Source organism: Atractosteus spatula, chromosome 13 (assembly GCF_055471065.1).
Source record: "Atractosteus spatula isolate fAtrSpa1 chromosome 13, fAtrSpa1.hap1, whole genome shotgun sequence".
In the NCBI taxonomy this organism is placed as follows: domain Eukaryota; kingdom Metazoa; phylum Chordata; class Actinopteri; order Semionotiformes; family Lepisosteidae; genus Atractosteus; species Atractosteus spatula.
The window spans coordinates 26,644,897-26,660,900 of NC_142718.1; the positions used below are offsets into that span (position 1 = coordinate 26,644,897).

The 16,004-nt window shown below is 36.9% G+C and overlaps 1 protein-coding gene across 2 annotated transcripts in view; it reads left to right on the top strand.

Annotated features, from left to right (window-relative positions):
* The window catches only part of ola1 (Obg-like ATPase 1), a 52,419-nt gene extending 36,775 nt beyond the window's left edge, over nt 1–15,644 (top strand). For both annotated transcript variants that reach the window (XM_088930036.1, XM_088930035.1), the window contains exons 8-11: nt 7,655–7,795; nt 8,365–8,461; nt 10,719–10,841; nt 15,131–15,644. In XM_088930036.1, the coding sequence (XP_088786162.1) occupies nt 7,655–7,795; nt 8,365–8,461; nt 10,719–10,841; nt 15,131–15,232 (463 nt within the window). In that variant the 3' untranslated portion in view covers nt 15,233–15,644. The remainder of the gene's footprint in view (nt 1–7,654; nt 7,796–8,364; nt 8,462–10,718; nt 10,842–15,130) is intronic.
* Nucleotides 15,645–16,004: the final 360 nt, after the last annotated feature.

Genomic DNA, 16,004 nt, shown 5'->3' on the forward strand with positions numbered 1-16,004 from the left:
ATATTGCCACACATTTGTCATTAATGTGTCTACATGAGATGATCCTCATGTTTCACGTTAGGCAAAGGTAGTAGTTGTTTTCTCCTTGCTTTGCAGACACCACTATTCAGGGTGAGCTACAGAATAAAAAGAGATTTAAAGTCCAAGTCCAAGAACAAGTCATTCAGGCAGAATAGGTGACCTCTATTGCAGGTGTCTGCCCTTGTGCTCTGTGCTATTCCTGTAAGAAAGCATGTTTTGTTTAAGAGTTGATAGAACAATGAAACAGTGGGAAAGAGAAACATCGGAAATGTCTGCTACAAACTATGGGACAGTGGGTATTTTTTCTTTCCGGCAACAAGAAACGCTCACTGACTCTCGAGCCATAAGATTGTAATTGAACATTTGTTATGTGCAAAAAAAACAGCAGTCTTCTCTGGTGTGTTGTTACTTTCATTTTTCTTTCAGAATTAGTCTTGTGTTCTTTGAAAGTAATTTAATTCTAAATACGAATCAGAAGGGTTGCTGCCCTGTAAAATCATGGCAGCAGTTTGGGGTCACAAGAACAGTTCTCCCGTGAGCCCCTTTTGTTCTTCTGAGGTGCCGGTAGAAACCTTTTCCACCATGAGGTACAGACGGAGCAGTGCATTGTAAGTTGTAATGTAATCCCCTACACAGCCAAGTTTGTAATGAGTGAAAATGACTGGAAAGGGTGCACAGTAAAACAGGAACAGATGGTCCTAATAAAGTGCTCTTGGAACTGGTTGTTTGTTTTCAAGTGTCTTGGGGTTCAGGTAAAATAAGTCTGCCTCTTACTAGTTTCTAATTTTCACTTTGTTAGGTTAAAGGAGGACACCGATATCCTTTGTTGTTACTTGGGAGTACTATTAGAGATCTGTTTTTATCACTAATGGGATCTTAACGTGCTGTGTTTGCCTGAGTCTGCAAGAAAACACTGACATGTTTAGTCTTTATTAAGCACTGTGCAGCGTGGAGTCTTTTTGCAGACTCTCTTAAGGGCTTTTTTTTCAAGCAAAACTTTCTGGTAAAGGTTGATATGTCTAATTTTATACTTACATGTAAAAAAAAACTGTGCTGCATACATTGTGTTAAGAGAATACTGAGGGTGAGGAACTGAAATATTGCTTTTAAAAATACAAGATTACTTAGCAGCAGATATTTTATTTTTTACCTTTCATTATTGACTGAAAATTCAAATTAAATTAAAAAAAATTAATGCTCTAATGCACTCCCGCTAATGCTATATAAGACTACCATTTTTCCCTTCAATCTTAAAAAATTGCATAGAGGCAGGTTTAAAAGATTTTTTACTGTGCTTCATTCATTAAGTAGGTGTATATTTATGTTTTAGGTGACGCTTTCTTCTGTTCTGTGGAGTTTGATGTACTTCTGTGTTAATTTGTCATCTGAAATAGTTACCTCTTTTTCACTACATGCAGTAACTACAGGAAGATCTGTGTTTAGTTTGACATTACAGTACAGAATTGTTCGGTGATATTTAACCTTTGTTCTTTTGGTATTTCCATCAAGAAGGCCAAATAAGGGGATATCCAATCATTCCACAGTGGCAACTTTAAAAAGTCTTCTAATAGACTCTCTTCAGATGAATCTGTTTCAATCTACTAGTAAAATGAAGTGAAGAGGATCACCTTGAAAATATTACAAATCTAGTTTAGCCGTGGCTGTTATGTGTCTGAATTAAAATATAAGGCAGGTTTCACACATTAACCTAGCATTATGATTCAAAGGCTTAGTTTTAATTTGCTATTGATAGTATATGGGAAATGTGTTTTTAAAAGGCTGAGTAATGATATATTTTGATTATTATTCCAGAGACACATTGTTATTTATTATCTTTGAGATAAGGTTGCAACAAAAATTCATATGTCACAGCAAGTGTCCTGTAGTGAGCCAGTTTAATGAGCTAAATAAATGAATTTTGTGTTGCCACATACGGCTTGTGAAAGCTTGTTATCAGAACGATTGTTGAACTGTTATGAATGGAATGGGATGTTGAAACAGGGCATGATTGGCTGATGTTACATATGTCCTTGATTACCTTCCTTCTGCTTTTATTCTAATAAGTGACATTCTTTGTACTCCCTTGGATGGCTAGACAGTCTGACACGGGTTGAGAATAAATATTTCATGTGGTACACATTAAGCTGTCATCTAAGACAGCATTTATAAGAAGTAGCTGGAAAAATTCGCAAGAAATTCTGCCGTGTTACAGTTTTCCAGCTCTTGTCACAATGTCAGATTTGGACTTTTTTTTTTACTGTCAACAGCAATGAATGGCAACGCATTTGCTTCTCTGAATATTGCAAGAGGTGTGCTCAACATTGCTTATTGTTCGCTTTAAAAAATATCTTGTAAATGAACAATTCACAATGGGAACTGGGGGAAAAAAACGGCTGTTTTATGAATCGTGACGGATTAATTCTGTTTATTTAGGGATATTTCAAGGGAAAGTGTTATATTTTGGAGAAGAATGCCACCGATTCATTTGGAGGATTTTTAAAATACATTTGACCATATTTACAAATTGTGCATTTAATCCAATTAGTTTAATTCTGTACTGCACAGTATGTTTCTTGTTAGCCAAACACTTCCTACCGTATAATTTTAAATGAATGTGTGCTGTAATAGTTTTGCATATGGTGCACAACTACTGCACGGTCAAAAATCTTCATAGCCGAATCGCTGTTGTTTAACAGGAATGAATTGAAACCTCCCCACACACAGCTCATGGGGGAAAATAAAAGAACTTATGCAGTTCATTCCATTCCCTACTCAGTCCTCTAATGACCCTTCATCATTCCTAAGATTGCAGGACACAGGCTAAGGAAATACAAGTAATCTGCAGGTAACGACAGTGGCTACACTGATGTCCTCAAAAGAATTTACTGCTGGGAGGATGAAAAGCTTCCCACCGAGTCTATGACTTTCTAGCTGCAAATCACATCATGAGCTCATATGTGCTTTTTTCTGGGTGGGGGGGGGTGTGGAACACAATAGCATGTGTTAGAACATTCAGCAGGGACTCGTTTAGATAAGAATAAAAAAGGAAGAGGAGCAAAAAAAAATCAGGAGGTTATTAGTTGAAGCATCAGTGCATAGCATCACAGAGAAATAGGAATGTCCGCGGAGATGTGCAATACTGGTCAGACATTTCTGAGACTTTCTGAGGCCGATATTAATACTAAGTTGATTGTGTGTCTGGCACACCACCCTGAGATTGTGATAGCAGTGAGGCTATGGAGTGGGAATCTCTTCTCCCAGGGATGTCAGGAGTTTTACAGCTCCAAGAAGATTATTTCCCCCTTTTGTAAGTGGTGAATTGCATTTGAAAAGGCTCGTTTATGCCCAGGTGTCAGGCTCCTTTGTCCCATCCCTTTTTATGGGTTTACCTGTCTTAATTGTGGTGATAAACCCATTTGTATGCAAGCAGGTAAAACACCACAAGAAATAAAGGAGAGGTCCAAGCCACTGGATCAGGTAGCTGCACCTGTACTTTGGAGAGTTAATTGTTTTCCCCTTGAGTAATTTCTCCAGATCAAAGGTTTTACACAGCTTGAGGCAACCGCAGGCATGTGAAAATTCTTGAATTATTCCCCTGGCAAAAAAGGGCAGTGATTGAGGGTTTTTTTTCCTCAAACTCTCTTCAGTAGACCTTCAGCTGTCGGAAAAGGGTTGAATTTCTCTTTTATTCGCACTTTATTTGCTAAAGCGATTCTTGGCAGTGATGGCAAAAAGGCAATAAAAGTACCAGTAAATTTGTTTTTGGCCCTTTGTTTTTGAAGTCCTAAAACAAACATGAGTAGTGTTTCTCTGGTAACAATTTACGGTGTGCTCAATTCAAACTCTGCAGTTAAAGTGTCAGAAGGGCTTTTCATGTTCTAAATTAATTTCAAAGGCATAAGTTTATTAATGTTGATTTGGTCTATTATATATATCCCCACTTGGAGCCAGCGTGTTGACCCTTTTTTTAAAAACTTTTTTTTCCTTTTAAATGATTTTAACTAATATTGTGGTCTTCAAAAGATTGTGATCCTTATTTAACATTCTGGCCTTCTGGCCAATAGGCAAGACAGAAACTGTCTGTATTTTGTGTTTCTATATGCTCTTTTTGCTTATAAAGAGAATACAGCCAGTGTAGAGAGAATGCAATTACCTTTTCTATCCATTCTGTGTATGATGCTGATCTCCTGGCACTTTACATCAACTTGTACTATGTGACTTATCCACAAAAGGTGATGAGTGTGGTTTAGTTATGTGTATTTTTATGATGACTGATAAATATCTGTAATTGCAAGTGTGTTGAAATAAATTTAGGAAAACTATTTTAAAAAACAGCACTGTGAATCACTTGTTTTTTGATTGGGACATACAAAAAATGGCACAAACATTGTCTGTTCCTCAGACTTGTTTGAGCTTTTTAAGCAGATGAATGATTAGCAGAAATAATGACCCTGTCAGCCTTAATCACATTAAAACGTGGTTAACATTTAATTTTTTCCACTTAATATGCAAAAATTTCCACTAGATTTGCAGTGAAGGCCATTGAAATTCCATTATAAGAAGAATAAAAAATTCAGGCATCATTTGTTCAGAGGAGGAGGAGGTCTGGACTAGAAACTGCTGAATCTTTCTATTAGTGGAACTGTGAATGATTGAACTGCACATAGATTCACATATTGCCGTGCTGGGCATGTAACAATAGGTCAGTAGTAAGGTAATGTTTTTATTTTACATTTATTTAGTTATTTTACTCTTGAAACATGTTATTGTGCCATACTGAGCTGTTGATACTTTAAATCAAACACAACATATTCAGTACATAGCTAAAAAAGGTACTTAGGTACCTAATAGGAACATACCTATTAAGGCATAGGTAAAATAAAAGGAACATTTGACCTCACACTCTCTCAGGAAGTTGAAAAATCTATTGTATTGTTTTTAAATCCTCAGAAGTGAGGTTTTGACAGCTGCAAGAGGACTAGAGAGTCATTTACAACTTTAAAATTTAGTTGTTGAAAAAATAACATGATTTGAATTGAATTTATAGTTGACAGAAATGTATATCATTTTATCCAGTCAGTATGTTACTTTAAAAATGAAGTAAAGAAGTTGACTTGTACCACATAATTTCTTCCAGTGAGGGGGAGCTATGAGAGGATCCCATTTTTAAATTAATTTGGTGCATTATTAAGTTCATAACTTTTTTTTTTCTAGAAATGTGAAGGTAAACCCCATTTTTTATTTTTGGTAACATGATTTTGGTAACATGAGTAATTTCACTTTGTCTTGTTTTTGAGCTTCCCCTTTCACTCACCATACCATCCCCGCGTAAGATTTTCACACTGTTCTTTGATAATGAAATTGTCTCAGCTCCTATTATGTAACAACTAATAAAAGTCCCTTAAAATACTATCCAGTGGGAAATGACAGTGAGTGCTGTGGATGATGGCTACCATCAGTGCGAAAGTAGGAAGGATGAGCAGATTTAGTCAAATCTTACAGCTCTCCAGCAGGTTGGATGTGTACAGGGCACGAAAACAATTGAACCTAACAAAAACAATGAATTTCACAATTCGTTTGTCAGGTTGTGCCTTGTGTTTCACATTTCCTTTTTTGTCTGTTTCTGTAGAGGCCTGTTTTAGTCGATGTATTAAGGAAAGCCATCTTTCGCTGCGATTTTACATCATCCCATTGGTTTGTCTTAGGACGATACAATAAAAAGGCACGCTTGTAGCAATATTATTTTGCAAATGAAGGGAGAGCTCGGTATGGTATATCACAAGCATGTTTTGACAGTAGCAAAAGGCAGCCTACACGTGCACTGCTGCTTGTGCAAATCATCAGATCGTGCCAGGCATTTTGTTTTAAAATATAGCTGTCGATGGAAAATTTTAAATTGGTTTAAAGTGTTGCCTTTTAGTAAACTTTAATCTGTAAAGCAACGAAGCAGAGCAGTGGAGCCTGGAGAATTTGATTACTTTGTTCTCGCAGGGTTTTGTCAGGTCCCATGTCACTCAATTTAAAGACCTTCAAACCCCTGTGCTCATTTACCGTTCGCTCTTACCCTTTCTGCTTTTACATTATGAAAATCATCTGTCAACACTTTAAAAAGAGTCTCTTTGTTATTTAGCTTGTGATGCTCAGCACTGTCAGGTTTGCACCAATTATAGTTTCAGGTACAGGGGTCTATTCACTGGATCAAAGCCTCTGACTAGAGTTGGGAGAATGATTTGTGAATCGTTATTCAACCGTGTTGTCGAATGGAATACCTGAGGAATGCAAATAATCCCAGTAAGAGCGGATCACAAAGCTCTTAAAATGACAAACCACAACTGTTATTATCGAAGATGGGATTTTTAGCAAGGAGCAAAGTTCTCTTCCTCGCATCCCGTTTTGATGAGTTTGTGATTTACCAGTCACACCATGCACTGTTCTTTACAATAAATGTCTGCTGTCTTATGTTAAATCACCGTAAATCAGAGCTCCAACAAAATCACCAGGTGTGCTGCACAACTACAGTTCCTGAAGTATTAGATAGTTATGGATGTGAAAAGTAAGTAGTTTATTATACATATAGTTTAGGCATAAAGATCCTTATAAGATTTGTACACCTATTGCACGTGCTTAAACTGTAAATTACATGTATTCAGCCATTAATATGTCTTTACCTTTCTCGGTTGTCCTTGGTGCTGTCTGTGGGTCTATGTTTACTTATAGTTGAGCTATTTAAACTCCTCCACCAGTATACAGTAATAAACTAGGGTTTAATTTTGTTTGGCGAAAAATGAAAAGCGATTACCTTGTAAGTGCGAACCAGTGCAGCAAGCTTTTCGGATTGATTTTTTTTTAGTTTGAAGAGATGACAAACTGGTTGTGTTTGGGGAAATAGCACTGGCATTTAGTATGGTCTTGGCTTTTTTTTTCTCTTAGTACTTTAACAGGTTTAAAACGGAAATGGGGATTAAAGGTAATGACAGGATATTTCTTAAGCAATCTTACATGTGAGCGCTAACAAACTGAAGTGTGAAAATTGGGTTGTGAACCTATTTTTTGGGATGAGTCCAAGCCCCTGCTGAATGGGTGTGTGCCTAATCTCATAATTGTTCCCATCTCCTTCCACTTTGTTCAGAAAGAAAATCGTGATTAACTGCAAGGCTATCTTTGTCCCATAATGTCAGGTGTCCTGCTGTTACTGCCTATTGGCCAGAACAATTATTTTGTCTTGAGTTGCGAAAACCAGAAGGGCTTTAAAATGGCTGAAAAGGAGAGAACTTCAGAAGGCCGAATTCCCCGGTATCCTTAAGTTACGTGAGCACATTCATGAGAAGGGACGTGCACAGAGACCTCTGAAAATTGCTTTTTGAGAAACGAGGAAGGAGAAATCTACCCGGGTACAGTGTTATTCATTGCTGTGTATATATACACAAACGTGCATCTCGACCTGTAAAGTTTCAAAAACACGTGTTATAAATATGAAGCAGCATTACTGATACCCTCTGACCTGGGAGACCCACAGACAAGAGGGGCAGCATTAACACACCGCGTTGTGATGAATATGGATGTGCTAGATGGTCATGACCGAAGCACTGACATGCCAGTTCCATGTGTATGCCACTGCCCTTTCTGTCTACAGGTTGGTCAAAATTAAAGAGTGGGTGGACAGTCATGACCCAGGGGCTATGGTCATCCCCTTCAGCGGCGGACTGGAACTCAAGCTCCAAGACATGAGCGATGAGGAAAGGGAGAAGTACACGGAGGAGCATAAGACACAAAGGTTAATTAGCATTCATTTTCCCTACACTTTATTATCAACTATTTCCTTGCAGTAATTTAATTGCTTGTGCTGATAGAATAATAAATGACAGAGTAATTACCATTATAAAGCAGGAATCCTTCTTTTTACGGTAAGACACAGTGAAAGGATTTATGTTAAATTAAGTTTTTAACTGTCATCTGTCATCTCTGGATAATTATAACTTGGACATTTTGCATGCATTTTTCTCAGAATATAAAAAATATTGCCTAATAATACGGTTAAAGACTTCTGCCGTACATGGAATGTAGCGTCCTGCAGATTTATGAAAGGTACTAAAAGCGTCTCATCTATTTGAAGACAGGTAGAAAAAAAAATAAACCCTTATTTTTGTATGTTTGAGTATATTTTGGATCAGAGGTATTTTTCTACCCTAAACCTCAAACATTTCAGTTAAAAAGCAGAAAGTTAAAGGTTGTTTGCCAGTGCCTGAAATGAAAATTGAAGTTGGAATTTTTTCAACTCTCTTATTAAACCAGAATGTGTGTGTGCATGGTCTAAAATAGTTGATCTTTTTTTCCCCTTCTCAGTGTGCTCACCAAGATCATTAAGAGTGGGTATGCAGCTCTTCAGCTGGAATACTTTTTCACTGCTGGACCAGATGAAGTGCGCGCTTGGACCATCAGGGTATGTTTCATAGCTATTCACAGGCTCTATCCAGTTCCACACTATTGAATACAGATTGATATCGCGGAATTTGAAGTTTGTCATGGTAGCGGTTAGCTAGTCATTACAGATGAGGTTATTGTCCAGGATAACTTTAATTATTTGTGAGCTGTTGAACAGTGAAAGTGGGGCTGCGTTGATTGAGGAGGGTAACAATTGATTCTGCCTATTACATACTCTGAATTTTTTCATCCTGTAGAATCTGCCTTCCCTCCTCCTGTGGCCAGAGATAAGGAGCCTTGGTATTGTGCTTGCTTAATCTGTGTGACTGGGTTTGTCTCCAATGAAATTGATGTCGCTTTTCATTTTGTGTTTGTTGGGGTTGCTGGGTGGCTTTTTCCTCTTGTATCTTAGTTACTGTTCACCGTCTGCATTTCAAATGGAGGACTCATCGTAATACAGATGTTGAATTTGTGTAACAGACAAATTGTGCAAATATTTTTTATTTACACAGTGGCATCTCTTACATCCTGTTACATTTGCACCACAGCATTGACTTGCTTTAAATTGAGATGACTGGGGATTTCTTGAATGTTGGATGCAAACTAAGATGTGAAACTGGTGGTACAACATAAAACTTTTCAGTAAATGTTCTTAAATATCAGCATCTTACTATAAGAACATTTTTCTGTTCATTCCAATGCTCATTGCTTGGCTATGGTTATCTTTTTTTTTCTATAAAATCTGTGTATTTTGGTACAATCACATACAGGCCACAGATCTTGAAAACCTAATGGTCTCCACATTCGAAGATAATCTCTTATAATTAAAATCCGTATCATAGTGTCTTCAATAAATGGATGCTGGTTTTCATTTTAGTTTAACTGATTGTAGGTAGCCTTGATTTTATGTGAGGGGCATTTAGTCAGGTAAGCATCACTGAGTAACTATATTAACCCAATACATCTTTTATTATAAAAACTGCATTCTGTAATGTCAGGCTCTTCAGCACTTTAACATGGTTTATTAGGCAGCCTTGAGGTCACCATTATCTATCAGCCAGCTCTGCATGGTTATATGTGCACAGAATGTATACCCTTGTAATTCACCATATGGAAAAATCACAGTCTAATGTATTTTTCTCCACCTAGACAAACCCTGATGCTGATTAATGGTAGTTATACTTGTAAGTGCTCTGTCAATGAAATTACATGGGGATGGTAATATATTGGAGTCATTAAATACACATCATTCTTTGGCATGAAATATGTTGACCCTGACCTTATTATATACATAATTAAAAATTGCTTAACAGTTTCCTGAACACAGGCTTGGGTTGATGGTGTACTGACAGACAGAAGTCATAAAAAGTGGAAAAGGATGTTTTTTCCTTTCTTATTTTTAAGTTTTCCGCTCCCACTTCGATGACTAGAATTTTTAATTCTCTAATGATTATACACTATTTGCGCCGAAGGGTAATGGAGTCTGCATAAATAGCAATACACTAAATATAAATTAAATTTCCTAAAATGCAGTTGGAATTTGCTAGACTAAATTGTTTAGTCCAATGCTTGACGATTATTTTATTGAAACATGGTACATGTACATTCTTTCTTTGTGGATTTGCGATTTGTTTTGTGCATTCAAATCAGGCACTTGGATGAAGTCTATGATAAAACCACAGAAGGTGGTTTTACATCCCAGTAACCCTGTATGTTGGCGATCATCAGGTTGTGCGTGAAAAGTTTAGGAATCCTGGAAAGGAAAGGGTTAACATGGAGATGATGCATTGATTTTTATATTTTGAGTACATTTGTAATACGAGGACTCCGGACATATATCTATAAAATCCCACGTTACTGTATATTTGAAAACTGCTAGGTTTGATCTGTGGAGGTCAATAAATTCAATTATAATCTCAGTTTCTGTAACCAAAACATCACCTTGGACACCAGAGATGATCAGAGGCTGAGCTGAAACCCACAATGAAACAAGATTGCTTCAGCTGAAATCAATACTACCTCGAAATCTGTATCAAAAATTGCTGCCTTGCATTGATAGCAGCAGTATGCCCTTATCTTGAGTGAACGCAGCCTCTGTGAGCAGCATCTGAACAGTATTCCAATATCGGGAGTGAAATGATTGTACTCCTGGCATGCCAAGCGATATGAAGCAATGTTTCATTGAGTCCCGATTTGATATCAAAAGAGGTGACAATCTGTGCTGTAATCCATCTTCTTAAAAACAATTAATTGTCCTTGTTTTTTTTCCCTGACAGAAAGGAACGAAGGCACCACAGGCTGCAGGGAAGATCCATTCAGATTTTGAAAAGGGCTTCATTATGGCTGAAGTAATGAAATTCCAGGATTTTAAAGAAGAAGGCAGCGAGTCTGCTGTCAAGGTGAGACATTTCTTTTGGAGCTGCTTAGACATTACTTTCAGATGAGAGAAGTCTCCTGTGATCAGTGGACCTGACACTCACTTTGGGTTTTTGACTAGGCAGCCAATACAAATGTACTTCACCTTTACACAGGGGAAGAAATTACCACGCGCTCCTACTCCAGACATGACAAGTTAACAGACTCCATGACTAAATGCCTTCATTTCCCACACATATGTAGGATCCGTCCTAATCAGAATAATATTAAACAGACTTCTTCCATTTTTTTTTCTCCTAATTCAAAACTGGGCTGTCTAAGGAAAGAATGGTGTACGGAATGTCAAGTTATCTCTCTGAATATTTGCTGTCAGATCCCAAGCTACTGTAGCTCAGTGATAGTGATATGAAAAGGCAAGTTAAATAAAGTGTGTAATTCTTAACATAAGAACTGTTTCACGGATGAATACCACATAAAAGTGGCTTATATTATCTTCTTTTATAGCTGGTAATGTGTTTTGACCTTTTTACTGGCCCATGTTGTTTTTAAACAATGTGGCCAAAATTGAAAGAGTCAATGCCAGCAATGGATTTAAGCCTGAATTTTCAAAAATGAATACCCATGCAACAAATATGCCAGGTAAATATTGTGTTGGTTCATTTTATGTCCTTAAATACGAGTACCTTTTAATTTTCAGTTTTGTTTGATGAAGAGTGTTTTTGTGGTTGAATTAAATATGCTGAATTTAAATCTACCTGGAGAAGTAACATTGTGATTCTTTCCCTTTACTGAAGGGAATGAATACAGTTCCACATAAAAATACAGTACCTTAGTGGCTATGGCTAATTCTCATCCAGGATGAGAGTGTGGTTTAGCTTGGTCAATGTAATTGGTTTTGCATATTAATTCCCTAAAAAAAACAAAATCTAAATATGGCAACTTTGTGGTTAACTGGCCTATCCAAAGGAAGCTGTTATAATAATTCATTCATATATCATTCATATAGTTATATCTAGAAAATACATTGATTTGATTAAATGCTTGAACTTTATTTGAGAAGTTGAAGCTTAATAAAGGAGCCATTGTAACAAGGCTTGAGACAAGGCCTATTAATTGTAAGGGAACAGGTAAAGGTTTATTTCATGCTGAAAGGAAAAGAGGCAAAGTTCTGGCTTTCGAGCCTTCTTCGGGTGTAAAGAAAACTTTACCTGTTCCTTTGCAGCCTACGCATGCTGACGCAGCCACCTACTTAAATAGTTAGCTTGTATATACACGATGGTTACTGTATATTCAAAAATGTTAAGTATATTTCACAGAGGTATTGTAAGTCAGCCTGGACAAGGTTGTCCACTGAGCAGATAATCAGGAACACCATACCTCAGGTATGGGGAACTGGCAGCACCACATTAAGACTCGGTATACCTGAATACCTAGGAAAACACTTCAGCTTTTGTCAAAAAACATTTTATCTTTTATTAAGTAGCCAAAAAAAAGTTAGATTTCAGTTATGTTCCATTATATTTCAAATAACATGACGTCGATTTTTTTCCAAGTTTGAAAAAAACTAATTTACACAATTTTATGTTAAGGAAAAAGAAATCTTTTTCTCTTGCTCATCTAGAAGAATGAAAACCTCAAATTGCTGCCCCACAGGGGCAGGGGTGGAGCCTGGAAGACCTCTGTTTCTCTTGCATGATTCGTCCTCTGCATGCATGCAGATTCCCTCCCCACGTAGATGATATTTCATCAGATGAATGTGACTCTGGCTTACTTACAAGTGAGAGACAGTCTGGGAACTGGCACCACATTACAGTACAGCTCCCACACAGTGCTAGAGGTCAGCTTCTGTGGCCGGTATCCTGGAGGAATATGGTGTATTACTGCAGTTCCTCTGCACAATGGAAAAGTGGTAGCCATACCTCTGTCTTCTAGAAATATGGGAATGTCTTTTTAGTTTCCAGTTATGCAGGCAGTAAATACTGTGGGGCTTGTTGGCAATGTGCTGTATTGTCTGACCACGCAACTTGCAAACAAGATGTGAGATTGTTCTGCCTTAGTGCTCTCCATTGCTGTGGTAATATAATTTAGTTATATAGAATAGAATAATGTGTACGCTTTTGCAGCATATTGCATTTTGGAGCAATTTAGATTTCTTTTATTTGTTTAAATTGCACACGTATTTCATATAATACAATACTCGTGGGAAAAACAGCTAGATGAATGTCATTTTCATTTACACGTTGGATCTGAGTTCACGCTATAAAATACGTTCTCTTTATACAGCTATTAAAAATCTTTTGAAGTGTTTGTACTTCTTTGTAAAATATATATTGTAGATCTCCTTTTGATTAGGAACAGACACCTGCAGGAATCAGGAATAACGAGTGGTTGTAGACTAGTTTGTGACTTATTAATTACTGTTGAAGGGTAAATCTTGTAAATACCTTTTGAGCAAGGCTTAATTGAACCTTCTCTTTAACCCAGATGATCAGTGTCAGCTTTTCAGTGCTGGGCAGTGACAGAGCACAGAAAGATAGAATGGTAGACATACAAATTTTCAGTCACTGATGTTACAGAAGAAAGGTTATGCTTAAATTACATATTAATTTTATTTTGCTGATGTTTTTTTTTTGCTGAAGCCATTTGTTTTGTATGTTTTTGTTGAGTTTATATGAAGTCTAAACACCTCTTTTTATTTGTCACTATTAGTCAAATAAGCAGTATTTTCCCTGGCTATCCAACATACTGTGTACCATTTTTACATATTAGCATCCACATCTCCATTAATTTGTCCTTAAGATACTGCTTAAGTGTACCTTAATGTAGTTTGTTTGCTTTAAGAACATCTAATTTTTTCCTAATTGATTAGACATTTTTACTAGAAACAATTTAAATGCATGTTTTATTAATTCGTTAATCAGACATTAGCCGTAGAATTGCCGTTGGGGAAAAAATACATACAAATATATACTTCAGAATTTTATTTCTGAATTTGGAAGGTGATTTTTATATTGAGCTTCATAATATAGACTAAACTATTAAAATTGTAATAATCAAAACACTGTGATTTCCATTGGCTTTCCTGTTATCACAGTGTAAATTAACAAGAACCTCTCAGATTCTTCACACATCAAAGTGAAACTTTTACAGTTCAGGCTCAGCCTCGACTGTCCCCGCAGGGTTATATTCTGGTCCAATAAATGGTCAAATTCTGGTCAAATCAGATAGTCAGCAAGGTTATTCGTTCTTAGGTTGTAGTGATTCGGTTCTGTAAAAATCAAAAAGGGCACGTGCTGGACAAAGAGCCAGTTTATTTTTGGAGTTTAAGAATGGGGCTTTCAGCTGTGCCAAGTGCTTATATATCATGGTTTGATGAGGGACTGGGAGGAGCTCCTTGTTTTTTTTAAGATTTCCATAAACAGCTGATAGTGCTAATTAGATCTTTTAAAGCTTCTTTGACAAGTCTAGCTAATTTAGCTGGGTGCTGTAGTACTCTTCAAAAAAAAAACACAGAGCAAGCAACATAAATTGGCGCACTAGTGAAATTCCCCAGGTTAATTCTGAAGGTCTTGAAAATTCGGCTAAGATAGATCACAGCTTAGGTTTTCACTGCATGTTATCTGCTTAATCCTTTTTTTAAGTGTATTTCAGTGTTGAGCCCAAGTACAGCATAGCTAATACCATTTAATGTCAGTGGTATGAACTAGACATTGAATAGCTCTGTGTGGGCTTTATAGTGTATAGGGATATCACATTATTAGTAATCATATCTGCTTAGGCAAAGCTTGCTCCTCCAGATGGCTGCTTTCAAGTGCAAATGAACTGGTTAGACGTGTCTAGTTTAATACATACTCAGGAATCACAAATAGCCATTGATTTTTTTTTCCCCCTCCTTCAACCAGTGTTTTCTGGTGGTATTGAGAATGGATTAAATGGTCTCCAGAGCATTTAAAAGGAACATTGATTCTTTTAATTAATTGTACACTCTGTTCAACCAGAATGCATAAGCTATTACATATTAGCACATCAAGTGAATTATATGAAGTTTGAGAGAAGGAAAAAGGCAAAGCTAATGTATATAAAGAAAACCTTGAAACTTTTTACTTTAAAATAGTAATATGCCTGATTGAAATGCATTGTAAAATTTCACATGCAATTTTTGGACGAATCTAAGACTGAAAAATGGAATTTCTACACCATTGTTTGAGCCTAATATACTTTAAGAAAACTGTATCACAGCACGGGGATGTACAATAACCCTATTGTATGCTTTCTCTTATTCAAAATGTATATATTTCTGTTTAATTCACAGGCGGCTGGAAAATACAGACAACAGGGTAGAAACTACACTGTGGAAGATGGAGATATTATCTTTTTTAAATTTAATACGCCAAATCAGCCTAAGAAGAAGTGATCTGGAAGCGTTTTTCCCCAGTAAATGAACTGTGTTTTGAGGGAAGGCTGTTCATTGTTTTAGACAGAATTAGCTGGAAGGAGTGATTGGTACCTGCCAAGGATCAGCAGTGCCTCTGCCCAGCCCCATTATCTGTGTTTGTTTTTGGCTTCGATAATACAGCTCCCCGAAAGCACAGGTCCACTAAATGTTGACAGCTTTGCTATTTAAGATTAGGACCCCACTCCAAATTGTAGAAGCATTTGAAGAACCACATTACTCTCATGATACTTCATTAATCTCCATCATGTAAGCCAAACTTGACACATTTGACAGCTGCGACAATGCAACTTGCTCCTTTCTGAATCTACAGATAATGCATGTTTTACAGTACCCCAGATGTCTACACTCAATAAAACATTTGACAAAACCAGCCTCTGTGTGTTTGGGGATGTCTGTATTGACTGACTGTGGTGTGCTGAATGTGATATGGCACCTGGTGTAAGCTGATTACAGAATTAAAAGACGAGGGTGATGGAGAAACTGGCAGCATGGGGCAGCCGTAATTGTATCTTTAAAGTGATTCTTTTATTGGATTCGAAAGGGTAGGATACTGATGTTTTTATACTAGGAGAAGGGAGGGGGGGCTGCTAGTTTCCGTTCATTGGTCAGGTAAAATAAAATGTGAATGAACCATTTTTCAAAAAGAGTTTGAGCAGTTCATTTTTAATGCACTTGAGGTTATTAAGGCTTTTTGGAAGGGGGATACAAACCACAGATTCATATTTATAGC